The 20,107-nt window shown below is 41.7% G+C and overlaps 1 protein-coding gene across 2 annotated transcripts in view; it reads left to right on the top strand.

Moving 5' to 3' along the window:
* Positions 1–6,415, top strand: part of rbm24a (RNA binding motif protein 24a) — a 37,274-nt gene extending 30,859 nt beyond the window's left edge. For both annotated transcript variants that reach the window (XM_070880654.1, XM_070880655.1), the window contains exon 5: positions 4,284–6,415. In XM_070880654.1, coding sequence (XP_070736755.1) covers positions 4,284–4,626 — 343 coding nt within the window. In that variant the 3' untranslated portion in view covers positions 4,627–6,415. The remainder of the gene's footprint in view (positions 1–4,283) is intronic.
* The last annotated feature ends 13,692 nt before the right edge of the window (positions 6,416–20,107 follow it).

Below are 20,107 nucleotides of genomic sequence, written 5' to 3'. Positions count from 1 at the left end.
GGGTGGGGGGGCGGTCAGCGGGCGCGATCGGTGGCGGGACGGGTGGGAAAATGTTTTTTTTCTCCTAGTGGGCCAGGATCCCGCTGTGAACCCGCCACCCCATGCCCTTCTCCAATGTTGTGTCTGTCAGCGCTGAACAGGCCTGACACGCAGCGACGAGTTCACAGCAGCAGACCCAATTCAGGTAATTAGTGGCCTGTTTAGAGCCGCTTAAGAATGACACCATGTCTCTCAAGCTGAAGCAGGAGATCAGTGGCCATTGAATGAGCTGTTGAGTTAACAGCTTCAAATGTACAGTAATAGCTCTCACCTTACAGAGATATCTTCCCTCAGCGACTGCATTTCCACAACAGATTCACTTTGTTGCAAGTCTTTACACAAGTCTGCACCCAGTCTGACCTCATTACCTCTCTCACCATTGACAGATCGCTTCTGTCATCTTTACTTCACCTACCATCTATTCCATCAGCATGGGTATCCTTTATACTCTCACACCTTGGTCTTCAGAATCCCACCACGATCAGCCCCAACACCAGCAGCACCAGGCACACCAGCAGCATTAACAACAACACCACCAACTTTCTCTCCAATCACCTGATGTTGCACAGGACAGAGAGCACCCAACCACATTGCTGCCCGGGAGGCCACGGATTGCCTCACCATGGCCAGATTTACTTCACTTGATGCTGTACACCCTGGCTGCCACATGATGCGCCAGGTTGGCACCATCCTGCTCCAACACTATAAAGCATCCCTACAGTGCCCAAGCCATTTCTTTCACACTCATGACCATTGCAGGGAATACCATTTTGTCTCACCATTCACTGCAACTCACTAAGCTACTTCCAAAGGTGCACACAAATCTGTCCAAGGACACAAAGTGTTGAACATAAACTTTACATGAACATTGCATTAAACTCCTGTGCCTACCCTTATGTGTTGTTAGTGGTATGATTGCATTAGGATGAGGGTGAGTGTGAGGGGCAGCTAGTGAGATGGGGATGTGATAATGTAGATAGAGAGGGATGGGTGCAGGTGTAAGATAAGTTGGTGTGAGTAAGGATGTGCAGCAGTAGGGTAGGGAAGGCAGAGGAATGGGGATGTGATGCAAGGTACAGCAGGATGAGGTTGAGTGTGGCATTGTATTAACATTTCGTGATCTACTGAGATCATTGAAACGTTTGCAGCACTGCACCGAGGCCCTCCTGACCATATCCTTGCTTGTGCCCTCCTCTGCAATGTGAAACCACGCTATGTTGGTCTCCTGGGGAGGTCCCTTCTGCCCATGGAAAGGGAAGAGGACCTCCCTGGGGCTGTGACTCCCTCCATAAGCATATGAAGGGAGTCATGGGAGAGCCTGGGTGTAGTCCTGCACCTCTGCAGTGCTTGTCAGTGTTTGCAGTACCTTAATGCTGTAGAACACTTGACAGCACAAATGTCAAAATAAAGTTGGACATGGGCTGTTTAAGGAAACCGGCTGGTGGTGCGTCATCAAATGACGTCACCAGACCCACTTCCTCTAGTTGGCCGGCAAACGGCTGGGCGAGCTTAACAAGTCCAATCTAGGGAAATTCATTTCAGAGGCCGGGATTGAGCCAGCAGCGGGGTCGGGACCCGCCATCAACGTCACCCGCCACACACCCGCTGATGTCTGTAAAATCGTGGCCAAAATATCCAAAAGACAGAGTTTGAATCCCAGCCTTGACATCATTTGAATACTACTATCATCATTGATTACTAAGTAGGATATTGCATAATATTGGAGCATTCTCTCTGGGCAAAATCTGCTCACGACCTGCCTCATGTCACATGCACCTTCTGTCTTTCTGACTGCCATAGGCAGTCTTCAGTTCAGACTATTTCTTCCCATTCTTTGATCAAGGATAATAGGAAGGCAGCAGTGGTCAGTAAACAGTTTAAAAAAACTATCTTCCATCTGGCACATACAGATTAATTTACAAGGTTTAATTGTGTTTAACTCTACAACTTGAGAGTATCTTTAAACCCAAAACAGTTGTACTCCAATATTGTTATTCAAGATGTGTTTTTTCACATTGAGTAGATTGAAAGCCATATGCTTAACAAGACGATATTCAGTGTGCAAATTTATGTATACTTCACCTTAACTAGAAGGTTCAAGTGTCTGACTTTATAGATATTGGGCATGGTTCATTGGTCTTTGTTTCTAAATTGGGTTCCTACAGCTCAATCATCAATATAATTGTAGACAGGATGGAAGGTCACTTACAATTAAAGGAAACTTTGCTTTACTGGACTGAGGCTCGAGTACTTTAGGTTGTAAGGGTAATGATAATGCTATTGTGCTTTGATGCCACTGAGGTTTGCCAAGGAAGTTGTTTGTCAAGAATTACTATTGTAGGAATAATCAAAACAGATAGATTTTATAATTTTGAATGCTTTTCATCGTGTATGTCATGGTCATGATATCCATAAGTTGGAAAACACCATAATATGACTTTGCAGTCGATAATTGATGCATTTTAATGACCATTAGTAGTCTCACAGCATCTTTATTCACAAAGTGTCTGGGTGTTCATGTGTTCTTTCTATAGCCAACCTCCTACAGTCTTTGATTTTTTTTCTTTGGTGGTTTATTGCACATGGAGTTATGCAAAGAACTGTTGAAGGACTAATTTTGAAGCAGGAAGGGAATTACTTCTACCATTACCCTAAAACTTGAAAAACAAACGCCACTGTGCTTCTGCCAATAGCAGCTCTGCTGAATTGGACTCACCAGCTAACTCCCAATGATCTTTTCAGCTTATCCACATTTAGAAATAAGGTGGAGCTGCCCTTCAAGAATAAAACAGGACAGTTCGATTGTTCCATCAACCATCTACCTAACTGCAAGACAGCATGACAGAAAGAAGCTACAAGTGACTGTCGCCACAGGTGTTGCAACATATCTCGTATGAGATGAGTTTGTAGCAGTTTTTAATCCAGCTGCTTGGTGACGAGTCTGTGGGTTTTAACGTTTACTTCACTTTGATAAATAATAACCTGAGGAAGGGAAGTCATGGTTACTGCTGAACTAATATGATAACCTTCTACTAACTGACCTGGAGTTTACATAGTCACTGCGCTGTAGAGGAGTGTGCAGAAACACTGGGCTGGTTGAACACCAGACTGGGTACCGTCATTGTCATCCCATAGATTGTAGAACACCTCAAAAAAAATTAAGTTAGATAATCCATATTGTCTTTCCAAAAAAAATGTAATTTTTCTTGAGTCTCTGCAGCCAACTTTCTCCCCCTCACTGTGACATGTTTTCCTTTCATCCCCCAATCTCTTTGTCTTTTAGTGTCTTTTTTCTTTTGCATGTCATTAGGCGGATCGTTGCAAGCCAGCTGATGGGGTCCAGGTCTATATGTTTTCGGTTTGCCCAAGGACTTCCCGTGACCTTTTCCTAGAATGTAATGCACATGTACTGGGGTTCAGTGCTGTGTTGTTAATAGTGTCTGTTGGGCCTCTATTGGAGCCTTGTTGGTGACGAGTGAGAGCCTCACTAGATTTCACGTGTAGAGTGATCTTGCTGTGTGACCATTTGTTTATCACCTTGTGGCCTTTGTTTGGTAATTTTTCTTTTTTTTGTTTTTTGTTTTTTGCCTGTGTTTTACTTTAATTAGGGTGATGGGGTTGTGAATCTGTGATATGATATTAATGAGTGCTGAGACTGCATAGCAACACATAGGGTTGCCATGATATATTTATAACTACTGCAGCCAAAAATATCAACAGAAGTTGCCCTGCAAAATGCCACGGTGAAATATTGTCAAAAAAAATTATTCAAAGACAAGTTTTGAATTTTCAGAAACTAAGTCCAAAAACCTGTTATTTAATGAAAGTTGGTGAAATGTTTGCAATTTTGTATGGGTTATCTCAGATTTCAACTTGTGCTACCAGAATAGAATCATATCTCTTTCATGATTAACTGCTTAATTTAGTTATAAATGTAAAATGACACAATGTCGAAATTTGCTTTTTGCGATGTAATAATTGTTAATGCCCAAATGTTTCTCTCTCAAGTTCTAATCACAAATCATTCTGTAAGTAGTTGGCCAAAAAATTCTGTAAAATTTATTACACTTATAAAGGTCCTTGGGCATTCAAAGGTTTATACAGTAGATTCATTAACCTTCCCTTATTGTGGCAACCCTATATGCACAATAACAACTAGAACCTTAAAAAGACTGTGGATGGTTCGAGCCAAAAGCAGTGTTGGCTGTTTCTTTACTGGTATTTTCTTCTTCCTTATCCCACAGGATCCCTGCTCATTATGTCTACCCACAGGCCTTTATGCAACCTGGAGTCGTCATCCCGCATGTCCAACCCGCAGCTGCCGCGTCCCCTTACATCGACTACACGGGGACTGCCTATGCGCAGTACTCTGCAGCCACAGCCGCAGCCGCCGCTGCCGCTGCCTACGAGCAATATCCGTACGCCGCCTCCCCTGCCGCTGCAGCAGCAGCTGCCGGTTATGTCACCGCTGCCGGGTACAGCTACGCGGTGCAGCAGCCCATCCCCAGTGCAGCTCCTGGAGCTGCCGCAGCCGCAGCTTTCAGCCAGTATCAGCCACAACAGCTGCAGACAGACCGCATGCAATAACGGCGGGACGTTTAAAAGAAAAACTAAAAGTGCACACTACTTTTAGAATCAGGAGAGCAACCATATATTCCAGAACTCCCCAACCAGTTACAACTACAGCACACAAGAATAATGGACATGGGGGTGGGGAAAACAAAGTATACTACTTTCTGATTGCGAGAAAAATATTTTTGCAGCTTTTGACTACTACAAACAATTGTGCTACATATTGTCATAACATAAGAAGACGGAACGGCAGAAAATGTTTTTTTGTTTACGATCAAGAAAAACTTAAGATGCAAGTCCAAAGCCTTCAACCAACCTGCAACTTTCATGCATTAACAATGGGACATAACATAGTGTAATTGTCTTGTGCAAACCGTTTCTTCATCAGGGAAAATGCTGCAATACTTTCAACCTGTACCAACTGCAGGAGCTGCATGCAATAACACTGCAACATGCAATAATAATGATAACTAAAAAAAATGAAATGTGCACATCAGGGGGTTAGTGAGATACAGAGACAACTCTACATTATGGTAACGACTACCATTTGAATTTCAAAGCACTGAATGTCATTCTCATTTTTTTAACTCTAACCTATGCAAAGTATTTGAGATATTTGAAGTCTCTCTCGGGCATCGAACAATCAAAGCATATGACCATGTGGCGTGATGGACAGGCACCGAAGTTATTTATTTTTTTAATATATTCTTCCCTTTTATGCATGAATGGAGCTCTGAGCAAGTGATCTGGATTTAATGGACAGAACAGCTGTGTGGACAATCAATAAAGCAGACAGTTCTGGAAATACACATCACTTGTGCGTGTTTGATGACCTGTCACATTTTAATCCCTAACCCCGCCCTCCCCCCCGCCATCCTGTTTCACTTTTCGGGAAACTTTAACTGCTGCTGTCAGCACTTCGGATTCTGAAATCAGATCAGCCCCTGACAATAACAGTCTCCTCTTTCTGTTTTATTGCATCTGTCCATGGTCATTGATTGAAAGCAAAAAGGAAAAAAAATTGTGAATTTTAATAGTCATTGGTTGAAACTGTGCCTTATAAAAATATTGTAAAACTATTTTAAAATTATTTATTGTAAATGTTTTTACAATCCTGCGCACTATAGAAGGGGACATAAGTGCGAAACTGTATATGTATTCAGCTCATTGCAGATAAATTATTCAGTAGGTATTAGTTTATAATGTTAAACCATATCAATCTTCAAAATGTTGACTCCAGTTTATTTAAAATATTTCTATGACGCACTATTCAGTGGTTTTGTTACCTTGACACTTGTCAATTTTAGGATATTAAATTAATATTTACTCTTGAGGGTTTTTTTCGTAATGTTATAAGCTGTACACAGACAGACCTCTGACTTTAGGAGTTTAGAAATGTATAACTTTTGGATTTATGTTGAAATATTTTAAACTATTATTCTGCTTGGTAGAAAGTTGTAACTGCTGCTCTGTAGCCTGTTTCTAATTCTCAATTGCTTGCTGACTTAAATGTTTTTATTCTTATATATGCTGCAAACAGGTGAAATGTAGATTTTTTTTATACTTGGGTGAAAAAAATCTAAGATTTTCTTACAAGGGAAAGACAACCAAGCATTTTGAAGACCTTTTTCATGTCGCTGGACTAGTTTAAATATTCAGGCAACTGTAGCTAGTATTTTTCAAATCTTAATCTTAGATGTAAAAGTACTGTTGCTATCATGTTTCTATAACAGTGTAAACTGCTTTATAATAAATCAACATTCACCTCTACTAAATACATTCAAAATAAAAAAAAGATTAAAAAGCTGGATGTCATGGTATTTGTTTTACTGATAGTTTTATTTTTGCTTAAACATGGAAGTCTTTTCTTTATCACTAAACTGTGAATATACAAAAAGTGTCAAAACTAGTTCACAACAGATAAAAGAAAACTGAATGGGGAATTTGTGTGGTGATAGTGTAAAACAGGTGATGTTCAGCCATCTGTTATACATCTCCTCTGATTTTAATTTCCAGTGAAGTGCCTGAATCGATATCGCCAATTTTATCCTATCACCCAAAGTCAAAATATCCCCCAAGGTGTTTCAGCTCTGATACAAGACTGTGCTGGGTACTTGACATACTGGTGCAACAACATATAAAGAGTTGGAGGGGACAACAGGTAATTCCAGGAATTGGAGCAAGGTGCTGTATACCTAAACTCAGGTTCAATGTATTAAATAAAATTACACACAATGGAAATAAATCTTCTACAAGTGAAATTAAAAAGTACATTGATAACTATGGCCCAAAAATTAAAGAAATGAACAAACAAAAAAACTTCCATTTATGTAGCACCATTGACATCCCAATGTGCTTTACAGCCAATGTGCTTTATTTTTTGAAGTGTAGTCACTGTTATGATGTAGGAAACGTGACAGTCAATTTGCACACAACAAGGTTCCATGAAGAGCAATGAGATAATGACCATATAATTTTTTTTTAATGATGTTGGTTGAGGTCAGGACACCAGGGAGAACTTCCCTGCTCTTCTTCAAAATAGTACCATGGGATCTTTTATGCTCACCTGAGAGGGCAGACCTTAGTTTAATGTCTCATCCAAAAGACAGCATCTCTGACAGTGCAGCACTTATTCAATACTGCTCTGGAGTGTCAGCCTAGATTATGTGCTCAAGTCTCAATATTAGTGGACACATGTTTAATGTGTGTGCAGGCACTTGTTTGCTATTTTAATAGAGGCATTAATCTCTTTAAAACAAATGGGTTAGTTATTGTGTTAAAATGACAAACAAAAGAATCTCATATTAAACATTGTCCACAAATATCACCAAAACTAACTTCTAAGCTCAAATCTTTATTGGTTCACCATAATACACATGATGACTTAATGCTGAACAATGCAAGGTAAGAGCTAAACTGTGTTTCGAGGCACTTCTAATGCTCATGATGATATGTCATTATACGGAATATAAAAATGTATATTTTGTTTGTATCATTTTTTGGGTAGTAAAGTGTGGAGCCAAAGTTTTTAACTTGTTTTAACATTGTATTGTGCAAATTTATTACAATCTTGAAAGTAAATCCCAAACCATTTTACTTATTTCCACTACATATACTTTTATTCAATATATTAAAACTGGGTTTATGTGTACACTTTTTGAATAACGATAATTTGTTTCCTTTGTGATAGCAGTGAACAGATACATAGCAATTTTAAGAAAGCCCTGATACCTGTCTTTCTCAATGGGAGAGCAGATTGTGGAATCAGGTAAGAAGGTCAACCTGCCTGATGTGCAGTGCTCCCGATTTCTAGCTATTAGTCTCCAAATATCTACGTAGTGAATCCTTTAAGGATTATTTCTAAAATCACAATTTGGGGGATTTTACACAGATTTGAAATCTTATTTATTTGATTTTGCAAACTCCTCTCCTGGACAATTTATTTTGTAAAATGATATATTGGCTTCCAATGTGAATGTTTCAATATATACTAAGCAACAACTGCAGAGCATTGCTCACCAGCATACCTATTATCACAACACCAAATCAGATTAGGAGCAATGCACTCCATTGAAGATCATTATCTCCAGTGGAAAATAGCATTAATGGCTGTGAAAATAGCTGACATATTAATGTGATACATTAAAACATATGACATGATTTTATTCCTCTGGTCTACATAGAGACTTGACTGTGCTCATGGTGTTGCAGCATAAACCAACCAGCATTGGTAACTTCTTGTATGGTATGCTGAGTGCTGCATAACCTAACAGTTCTGAATGGTATCCACATTGAAATAACTGAACAGACCCATGCCCTGACCATTTAACATAAGAACATAAGAAATAGGAACAGGAGTAGGCCATAGGGCCCCTCGAGCCTGCTCCGCCATTCAATGAGATCATGGCTGATCCGATCATGGACTCAGCTCCACTTCCTCGCCCGCTCCCCATAACTCCTTATCCCCTTAACGCACAAGTAACTGTCTATTTCCGTCTTAAATTTATTCAATGTCCCAGCTTCCACAGCTCTCCGAGGCAGCAAATTCCACAGAATTACAACCCTCTCAGAGAAGAAATTCCTCCTATCTCTGTTTTAAAAGGGCGGCCCTTATTCTAAGATCATGCCCTCTAGTTCTAGTCTCCCATCAGTGGAAACGTCCTCTCTGCATTCACCTTGTCAAGCTCCCTCATAATCTTATAAGATCACCTCTCATTCTTCTGAACTCCAATGAGTAGAGGCCCAACCTACTCAACCTTTCCTCTTAAGTCAAACCCCTCATCCCTGGAATCAACCTAGTGAACCTTCTCTGAACTGCCTCCAAAGCAAGTATATCCTTTCGTAAATATGGAAACCAAAACTGCACGCAGTATTCCAGGTGTGGCCTCACTAATACCTTGTATAGCCGTAGCAAGACTTCCCTGCTTTTATACTCCATCCGCTTTGCAATAAAGGCCAAGATACCATTGGCCTTCCTGATCACTTGCTGTACCTGCATACTATCCTTTTGTGTTTCATGTACAAGTACCCCCAGGTCCCACTGTACTGTGGCATTTTGCAATCTTTCTCCATTTAAATAATAACTTGCTCTTTGATTTTTTTTCTGTCAAAGTGCATGATCTCACACTTTCCAACATTATACTCCATCTGCCAAATTTTTGCCCACTCACTTAGCCTATCTATGTCTTTTTGCAGATTTTTTGTGTCCTCACACATTGCTTTTCCTCACATCTTTGTATCGTCAGCAAACTTGGCTACGTTACACTCAGTCCCTTCTTCCAAGTCATTAATATAGATTGTAAATAGTTGAGGTCCTAGCACTGATCCCTGCGGCACCCCACTAGTTACTGGTTGCCAACCAGAGAATGAACCATTTATCCCGACTCTCTGTTTTCTGTTAGTTAGCCAATCCTCTATCCATGCTAATATATGACCCCCAACCCCATTAACTTTTAGCTGTGCAGTAACCTTTTATGTGGCACCTTGTCAAATGCCTTCTGGAAGTCCAAATACACCACATCCATTGGTTCCCCTTTATCCACCCTGTTTGTTACATCCTCAAAGAATTCCAGCAAATTTGTCAAACATGACCTCCCCTTCATAAATCCATGCTGACTCTGCCTGACCAAATTTTGTTTATCCAAATGTCCTGCAACTGCTTCTTTAATAATGGACTCCAACATTTTCCCAACCACAGATGTTAGGCTAACTGGTTTATAGTTTCCTGCTTTTTGTCTGCCTCCTTTTTTAAATAGGGGCATTACATTTACAGTTTTCCAATCTGCTAGGACCTCCTCAGAATCCAGGGAATTTTGGTAAATTACAACCAATGCATCCACAATCCCTGCCGCTACTTCTCTTAAGACCCTAGGATGCAAACCATCAGGGCCAGGGGATTTATCTGCCTTTACTCCCATTATCTTACTGAGTACCACCTCCTTAGTGATTGTGATTGTGTTAATTTCCTCCCCTCCAGCACCCCCCCCCCCCCACCCACCCCATAGCCCCTTGATTATCCACTGTTGGAATATTGTTAGTGTCCTCTACTGTAAAGACTGATACAAAATATTTGTTCAGAGTTTCTGCCATCTCCATATTCCCCATTACTAGTTTCCCAGTCTCATCCTCTAAGGGACCAACATTTACTTTAGCCACTCTTTTCCTTTTTATATACCAATAGAAACTCTTGCTATCTGTTTTTATATTTTGTGCTAGTTTACTTTCATAGTCTATCTTCCCTTTCTTAATCATTTTTTTAGTCGTTCTTTGCTGGCTTTTAAAAGCTTCTCAGTCTTCTGTCCTCCTAGTAGTTTTGGCCACTTTGTATGCCCTTGTTTTTAATTGGATACAGTCCTTTATTTCTTTAGTTGGCCACGGATGGCTATCTTTTCTTTTACACCCTTTCCTCCTCACTGGAATATATTTTTCTTGAGAGTTGTGAAATATCTCCTTAAATGTACACCACTGTTCATCAGCCCTCCTATACTTTAATCTATTTTCCCAGTCCATTTTACCCAACTCTGCCCTCATACGTTCATAGTCTCATTTATTTAAGCTTAGTACGATGGTTAGAGATCCAACTTTCTCACCCTCCATCTGAATTTGAAACTCAATCATGCTATGATCACTCATTCCAAGGGGATCCTTTACTAGGAGATTGTTTATTAATCCTGTCTCATTACACAGCACCAGATCTAAGATAGCCTGCCCCCTGGTTGGTTCCGTTACATAGTGCTCAAGGAACCCGTCCCTTATGCACTCTATGAACTCCTCCTCAAGGCTACCCTGACCAATTTGATTTGTCCAATCAATATGGAGGTTAAAATCACCCAATCAATATGGAGGTTAAAATCACCCAATAATCAAAACAGATTATTGCTGTTCCCTTTTTACAAGCCTCCACTATTTCCTGGTTTATGCTCCGACCAACAGAGTTGTTACTGTTAGGGGGCCTATAGACTACGCCCACCAGTGACTTTGTTCCCTTTTGGTGGAATGGCCTCCACTGAGACCGCTGACTAATTGGCAAGAGATTTTGCAGCAGTCACATTGAACAACTCCTCAGCTGAAGTAAACTGTTCCATAATGTGACCTCAGTTAAGCACACTTTCTATTCCAGTACTATAGTATTGTGAACCAACTTATTACAAACTGCTGCCATCTGCACTTGCATCAGCTTAATTTCTAGGCTAAACTACTCACAAAAATGGCTGAACTAATGACATCCTGAGGTTGTGAAAGGAGTTCTATAAAAACAAGTATTTATTTTTATGGTACAGGAGTCAAGAAAATTATTTGAAAGTTTTAAAATTTTATACAAAAGCAAGATGAATTCACCTGGGTGGAGGGTTCATTTTCCTGTCCTCTGATCGCCCCAGTGTAGATCAGGCAGCTCTCATTTGAGAGACGCCGAATTGTATTCTGCTGAACTTGGACAGATTTTGAGGTTCAGCTATTTTAAATGTTACAGTTTAGTGCTGTATGACTTTAAAACCTCAGATATAGAACTTGCACAAGGTAGGAGGCAGGAAGCTATGCGCTTCGAGTTTACAACAGAACAGGAGTTTAGCATCAATAGCTGCTATTTTTGCACCACCCACACAGTATAGGCATATGCAATAAACTGAAATGACAAATAATCTATAAATCATTGAGCTGAAAGTTGCTGGCTGTCCTTTGAAAGATTTTCTGATTTCAAGGCGTAGCCTAGCAATGCCCAATCTCCAGTTTCTATGGGTAATCCTCAATCTAGGCCTCAGCTTCATTGGCTTCAGAAAATGACAGTTGAAAACATTGTGGCCTAGAAATTCGGCCCCCCCAATGAAAGATTGGTTTTCCCTGAGTTGTTTAAATACTTACCCCACATTAAAAGAACGCAGGCTGTTGACACCAACACACCGCCCAGAATGCCGCCATTCCCCCTTGATTGACACCAACACCACCCCGATCACTGCTGCTCGCCCCCAATTGCTGCTGCTGCCTCACCTTCCACTTCCTCCCCCCCTCCATTGGCCACCGCTACCTCCCAACCCAAATGCACCCACCTTCCCGCAGGCCCCTCCTTCCCACCCCCTCTCATTTACCTGAGGCATCACAGCGGCCCAATCTTCTATCACGCTTCACTAAGCCTGTTGCTCTCTGTAGTTTGTGAGCTTGATGGAAATGAGGCTCAAGGCCCAAAATTAGGGGCTCCTTGGACGTCACCATTCAGCTGCAACCCCTCCCCCTCCATACCTAAAAATGGCCGTGCTAAATTTATAGACCTGTGTCATTACATCCAATTCATTTGTGTCTTGAAAATGCTTCAGGCAAGAGCTTCCCATGTGCCAGTTTGGCCCTGAAAATATGCAAAATGCACAAAAGGGTTATGGGTCTCCATCCAGTTTTCTATTCAAAATCCCTCAGGAACTGGAGCACAAAGGAAATACAGACAAGATCATCCCATTACACACCAATAAGGATTTATCTACTGCACAATGAAAATAATTTTTGCACAGTGAAACACATAGGCACTTTAGCCCAGTGAAGTTATAAAATTGGGCTCCAATTGCTTATTATTAGTTCATTGCCACCCCATAAGTGTGAAAATAATAATTTCTTTTACTGGTCTGGAATTTGTGGTCAGCAGCAAAGCAAAGGCATTTGAGGCTCTCACATAGGGAAAAGGCAATCTTGAAATAAAGATGAACAAACTGTAAAAAAAAATGTAAAAGGTCTAATTTTAGTGAGGAACTTAACAGTGGTTTTGCAGCAGAATAGCCAAAGTTTTGGTCACGTTTCCATGATTTGAGAAATGTCACTGATTGCTGGCTCTGTGGAGGGGTGGGTGAATGCACAGCACAGCCTGTGAATGACAGACCACAACGTCAGGATTTCCATGGTAGGCTGCGCATGCGCTAAATTCTGAAGTTGTGGTCAGTTTCAAAGAGAAAATGTCGACAAATGCTGCCAGTTCGCCATCATCAGAATCACAAATTCTGGGGCATTATTTCCATGTTTCAGCATCTCTTCAGTTTGTTTAGTCCATCCACTAAAACAGACCCAAAGCCGCAGTATGTGATTTTAATTGAACTTTAAATTGTTTATGTTTATGTATCCAGAATCAGATAAGGACATTAGGCCACTATACTTGCTCTGTCCATTAACTGATGTCATCCCTGTGCACCAACCATCTCTTCCCCCCAGTTCCTTGGAGAAGTGAAAATCCAGAAACTTGCTATTTGTTCATAAAGGATACAGGAACCACGGCTACAAAATAAAATCACTGCAATGAATTTCATAATTAGGGGTCAATATTGTCGAAACCATTTAACAAGTAAATTGATTTCAGCTGCAACTGGGCTAGCTGAATTTTTATTTAGTAGTAATCTTTCTCTGTGTTTATGTGTGCGGGAGTTCCAGTCAGTGCGTTAGATGGAGAGAATTAGAGAGGGAATTCCAGAGCTTAGGACCCTAAATTCTGGAATTTTCTCCCTAAACCTCTCCACTCCCCACCTCTCTCTCTTTTAAGATGCTCCATAAAACCTACCTCTTTGACCAAGCTTTTGGTCACCTGTCCTAATATCTCATGCAACTCGGTGTCAATTTTTATCTGCTAACACTTCTGTGAAGCACCTTGGGCGTTGTTACTATGTTAAAAATGCTATATAAATGCAAGTTGTAGCTGTTGTGTAAAATGGATGATTTGGCATTTCATCTTTTGAAGTCAATGGAAATAGAAAACGGGAGACATGTAAAACAGAGCGTCGACTCACTTTCAGATATTTTACATTATCGCACAAAGTCAAAATCTACCCCAGTATGTGAGCTGTTCAACACCAGGGGAAGCTTCATCAGAACCCTTTGTATTAGGGCACCAATGAGCTCTTAAATAATAATAAATATTATCAGAAAGAAATTCTGGCGGGGTGGAGGACAGGCAGCAGATGTGGGGTGAAGTAGAACCCACTGTCTATGCTACTAACCCCATCTGAAATCCCGAGGCCGAGATTATCTGCATATTTTGGGAAGGAAATTTTGCTGCTACACTTTGCCTCATCATACCCAAGTAAAAATAAAAAGACCTAAAAGGCCCAGGATTCAGATTTGCCATTTCCCCAGCAGATAAGGCAGGGAAATCCACTTTTAAAAAGCTGCTGGGCTCCAGTTCCGCCAGGATCTAATACCTGGAATACAATATTGGGTACAACTGAGGCGGAACTGGTGGGGTTCAGGGCGGTTGACCTCATCCCACCAGTCTAGCCTCTTCCTGTGATACTACCATGGAAGGGTATTTTGAATTCATTCTCTGGAAATGTGCATTGCTGGCAAAGATGGCATCTTATTGCCCATCCCTAGTTGCCCCTGAGAAGGTGTTGGTGGGCCTTCTTCTTGAACCGCTGGGTAGCAGTTTGGTACAAATGAGTGGCTTGCTAGGCTACTTCAGAGGGCAGTTAAGAGTCAACCATGTTGGTGTGGGACTGGAGTCATATGTAGGCCCAGACCAGGTAAGGACAGCAGGTTTCCTTCCCCAAATGAACCAATGAACCAGATGGGCTTTTATGATGGGCTGCAACTGTACAGGGTATTGGTGAGGCCGCACCTGGAGTATTGCGTGCAGTTTTGGTCACCTTACTTAAGGAAGGATATACTAGCTTTGGACGGGGTACAGAGACAATTCACTAGGCTGATTCCGGAGATGAGGGGGTTACCTTATGATGATAGATTGAGTAGACTGGGTCTTTACTCGTTGGAGTTCAGTAGGATGAGGGGTGATCTTATAGAAACATTTAAAATAATGAAAGGGATAGACAAGATAGAAGCAGAGAAGTTGTTTCCACTGGTCGGGGAAACTAGAACTAGGGGGCACAGCCTTAAAATACGGGGGAGCCAATTTAAAATCGATTTGAGAAGGAATTTCTTCTCCCAGAGGGTTGTGAATCTGTGGAATTCTCTGCCCAAGGAAGCAGTTGAGGCTAGCTCATTGAATGTATTTAAGTCACAGATAGATAGATTTTTAACCAATAAGGGAATTAAGGGTTATGGGGAGCAGGCGGATAAGTGGAGCTGAGTCCACGGCCAGATCAGCCATGATCTTGTTGAATGGCGGAGCAGGCTCGAGGGGCTAGGTGGCCTACCCGTGTTCCTAGTTCTTACGTTCTTATAATAATCTGACAGCTTTTTATTTCCATATTTCTTTTAAACTGAATTTGAATTCGTAAGGTGCCACAATGGGATTTGACCTCACTTTCTCTGGATTATTAGTCTGATCTACTGGATTACTAGTCCATAACAGAAGGACCATACTACCATCCTCCCTGAGTTGCAAGAAATGACTCTTCCCACTTGCTCAGGAATTTGCATTTTGTTAAAAAAAAAGGATGAAGTCCCAGTGGACCAGGTTTCAGATTCCTCCCCCAATCCCGCCACCATCTGATGCTTCAAAATGCCATTCTAAGCTCCTATTTATTTATCTTGTACTAGATGGAATGAGATCATGGCTGATCTGTGACCTAGCTCCATATACCCATCTTTGCCCCATATCCCTTAATACTTTTGGGTAACTAAAAGCTATCAAGCTAAAAGCTATCAATCTCAGATTTAAAATTAACAATTGATCTAGCATCAATTTCCATTTCCAGAAGAGAGTTCCAAACTTCTACCACCCTTTGTATCTAGCAGTGTTTCCTAATTTCACTGCTGAAAGGTCTGGCTCTAAATTTTAGACCATGCCCCCGAGTCCTAGGCTCCCCAACCAGCAGAAAGAGTTTCTCCTTACTGACCCTTTCTGACCCTCTTGAAAACTTCAATCAAATCACCCCTTAACCTTCTAAATTCCAGAGAATACAACCCTAGTTGCTGTAATCTTGCCTTGTAATTTAACCCTTGGATACAGGTATCATTCTGGTTGGCGAGGTTCTTTACTGGTAATGTGGACTTGTACAGTCACTCCCACAGATTTGTTAGTGCCAGATAGTTTCCACCATGGAATTCTATGGGGTCGAAATTCCCATTATAACGCCATCCGTTAGCACCGGTGCTAGGTGGCTGACGGGCAGCGAAGGCCTACCGTCAGTGTTAATTGGCGTCCACGGTTCGGGAGAAATTCGGTAGGCTCTTTTGTAGAGCGCCAAGAGGTAACGCTATGCCATCTAACGCCACTCACATGGTGACGTCATCCAGCGTTGGTTTGTACGGAAGCCTGACGGCAAGGCGTCCGTACTGCCTGAGAAAAGTGGAGGCAACATCGCGGTGCCTGGGGTGTTCGACCAGAGATCAAGGTAAGTTTTTTTTCTTTATTTATTTCATCTTCTTTTCATTAGTTGGGGCAATTTGTGCGTCGGTTGAAGAAGTTTGAGTTTTTTTTGCTTCCCTTTTCTTTCCGTTTTGCAGCAACATGACGGCAGCCTCCTGTGGCGGAATTCAGTAGGGATCCTGAGCTCCTGCCCGAGGATGAATGTGAATCGCCACTTTGTAGTGCTGCTGTCTCGCCTTTGGGCTCAAACAACTGGGGCTGTAGAGAGGGCTTTAAACTAATTAGTGGGGGGAGGATTCAGGTGAGCGAAAATTTAAAAAGTCAAAGAATAATAAGAAGGCAACAGAGCAGGGTAGCACTGGGGGGAATGAAAACCAGAGCATGGGACAGAATGTATAAACGCAAAGGTGAATCAGAAATTGGGGTCAAAGCAGGAAATAATGGTTAAAAAAAACAAATTAAAAAGCTCTTTATCTGAATGCACGCAGCATTCGTAACAAAATAGAGGAGTTGATGCCACAAATAGATACAAATGGGTATGATCTGATAGCCATTACAGAGACGTGGTTTCAAGATGACCAAGACTGGGAACTAAATATTCAGGGGTATTTGTCAATTCAGAAGGACAGACAGAAAGGAAAAGGAGGTAGGGTAGTACTGTTAATAAAGGACGAGATCAGTGTGTTAGTGAGAAACAATATTGGCTCAGAAGACCAAGATGTTGAATCAGCTTGGGTGGACATAAGGAATAATAAGGGGAAAAAGTTGCTGGTGGGCGTTGTCTATAGGCCCCCTAACAGTAGCTACACTGTTGGACGGAGTATAAATCAAGAAATAATGGAGGCTTGTAATAAAGGAACGGCAATAATCATGGGCGATTTTAACCTTCATATTGATTGGACAAAGCAAATTGGCCAGGGCAGCCTTGAGGAAGAGGTCATCGAGTGTATCCGGGATAGTTTCCTTGAGCAGTACGTTGCAGAACCAATCAGGGAGAAGGCTATCTTAGATCTGGTACTGTGTAATGAGACAGGATTAATAAATGATCATGTAGTAAAGGATCTTCTAGTAATGAGTGACCATATCATTGTTGAATTTCAAATTCAGTTGGAGGATGAGAAAGTTGGTTCTCAAACCAGGGTCCCAAGCTTAAATAAAGGAGACTACAAAGGTATGAGGGCAGAGTTGGCTAAAGTGGACTGGAAAAATAGATTAAAGTATGGGACGGTTGATGAGCAGTGGCAGACATTTAAGGAGATATTTCATAACTCGCAACAAAAATATATTCCAATGAGAAGGAAAGACTGTAGAAGAAGGGATAACCATCCATGGCCAACTAAGGAAATAAGGGATGGTATCGAATTGAAAACAAGGGCATACAATGTGGCTAAGACTAGTGGGAGGCCAGAGGATTGGGAAACTTTTAAAAGCCAGCAAAGCCTAAAAAATGAAAATACGAGGAAAGATAGATATTGGGCCCAAGTTTGCCCAGGAGTTGCTCCATTTTTTTTGGAGCAACTAGATTTTTTTGGAGTATCTTAAAAATCACAATTCTGCCCATTTAATTTGCTCCAGTGTAAGTGAGTTAATTAGGTTTTTTTTAGTTTCGTTTTTTTTTCAAAAGGGGGCGTTACCAGCCAGTTAAGCCTGTTTTGGCCATTTAAGCAAGTTTAGACAGCTAAAAGTTATTCCAAACTAGCTTAGGCCAGCGTATGTGGCCACTTGTGCCGCACAGAAAAACCTTGCGGTGAGCTAAGAAATTAACGCAGGTAAGTACATTTAAAGCACCAAGCACTAAACAAAGCACAAAAATAACCATTCAATAACAAATAAAAAATACCAGGAAAGCACCAAGACTTACAAAGCTCTAAACAAAGCACAAAAAGTAATAAGCAAGTCATTAACAAATAAAAAATAGAAGGAAACCTGCACCTAAAGCACCAACTGAGAGATTTGTTAGCGATAAGTTTAAACATTGTCCACTCTTCTTTCCTTACGAAAGAGCAGCACAAACTAAGGTTTGCAGAGACCGATCAGGGCTGTCGCCCCACCGACTTTCAACCCTTTTCGGGCGGGAATTTTTTCTCTTTTTGTTCATTTTTCGGGTTTTTGGTCGGGCTTTAAAAACGGCAACCTAAAACCTGGCAGAGGTATGGGGCTTCAGCTCCCTCGAGTGAAGGACTGCAGATGATTCCATTTAGCCCCGAAAGGAATTCGGAGATCGGCCGACACGCCCGAATTCAGCCCTGCGAAGGTTGGGGGCGGGTCAAATTGTTAACCAAAAGTCGAGACTTGGTCGCTGGAAAAAATAAGTGCCAGGCTGGATAAATCATTAACCAGTAGTCGCTGGAGAGCCAGAGGCGACCAGGGCCGAAAGTTGAGGCTGGTTGAGGCCATCCATAGCCGGGAGCGTCAAAATCCCCATTTCTGGAAGTCCGATGAGGTCGGATTCGGCCGCCTTACCGGGCCTACGGTTGAAGGTTTCCTGCTTTGGGGTGGAGGGAGGGTGAAGGAGAAAAACGGGGGAAAAATCGACCGGTTCGTTCAAATTATTTAAGTGTTAATATACAGCTGCTTTAACTATCTTAATATTAAAATATTTAATTTAAAATACAAGCATATATTGACATGATTGCATCTAAAATTTTAGTCATTGAAATTGCAACTTCAAATTTCCTGATTCATCACTTGAAATTAATGTGATTTCTCCTTCTCTTCCTACACATAAAAGTTACCATTCACAATATTCTTCCCCCCACCCCCCCCCCCCCGCGATCAAAACTCAGTCTCCCCGCACCAACCTGTTTCTTGCAGCCCTCAGTGGCCAGCCATTCAGCCTGGGATAGGAGCGGGACACGATCTGCAGGTATCATCATTACAATATTGGGAGTAGCTACTGCGCATGCGCGACCGCTCTACTGCGCATACGCGCAGCTGCTGACACTATTTTCGGCACAGGGCTGTAGCTCCGCCCCCCACTCCACGAGGAGCGGCGCACCAAGACCCGGGACACACAGCAGAGTGGGGAGAATACCTAGGTAAGTTTCCGGTGCCGTTTTTAGTGTAGAAAGTCGGCGCACCTCAGTGCGCCATTTTAACCGGGGGGGAAAACTTGGGCCATATGAGAGTAAACTAGCACGAAATATAAAAACAGATAGTGAGAGTTTCTACAGGTACTTAAAAAGGAAAAGAGTGGCTAAGGTAAATGTTGGTCCTCTAGAAGATAAGACTGGGGAATTAATAATGGAGAACAGAGAAATGGCAGAGAGGTTGAACAAATATTTTGTTTCGGTCTTCATGGTAGAAGACACTAAAAACATCTCAATAGTGGATAATCAAGAGGCTATAGGGAGGGAGGAACTTACTACAATCACTATCACTAAAGAAGTAGTACTCGATAAAATAATGGGACTAAAGGCGGACAAGTCCCCTGGACCTGACGGCTTACATCCTTGGATCTTAAAAGAGGTGGCTGCAGAGATAGTGGATGCATTGGTTGTGATCTACCAAAATTTCCTGGATTCTGGGGCATTCCCAGCGAATTGGAAAACCGCAAATGTAACGCCCCGATTTAAAAAAGGAGGCAGACAAAAAGCAGGAAACTAATGACCAGTTAGCCTAACATCTGTCGTTGGGAAAATGCTAGAGTCCATTATTGAGGAAGCAATGGCAGGACATTTGGAAAAGCATAATTCAATCCAGCAGAGCCAGCATGGTTTTATGAAAGGGAAACCATGTTTGACAAATTTGCTGGAGTTCTTT

Source organism: Pristiophorus japonicus, chromosome 5 (genome assembly GCF_044704955.1).
Source record: "Pristiophorus japonicus isolate sPriJap1 chromosome 5, sPriJap1.hap1, whole genome shotgun sequence".
NCBI classification, from domain to species: Eukaryota; Metazoa; Chordata; class Chondrichthyes; family Pristiophoridae; genus Pristiophorus; species Pristiophorus japonicus.
Note: the sequence above shows the minus strand (reverse complement) of the source record. Positions and strands in the feature narration are given on the sequence as shown.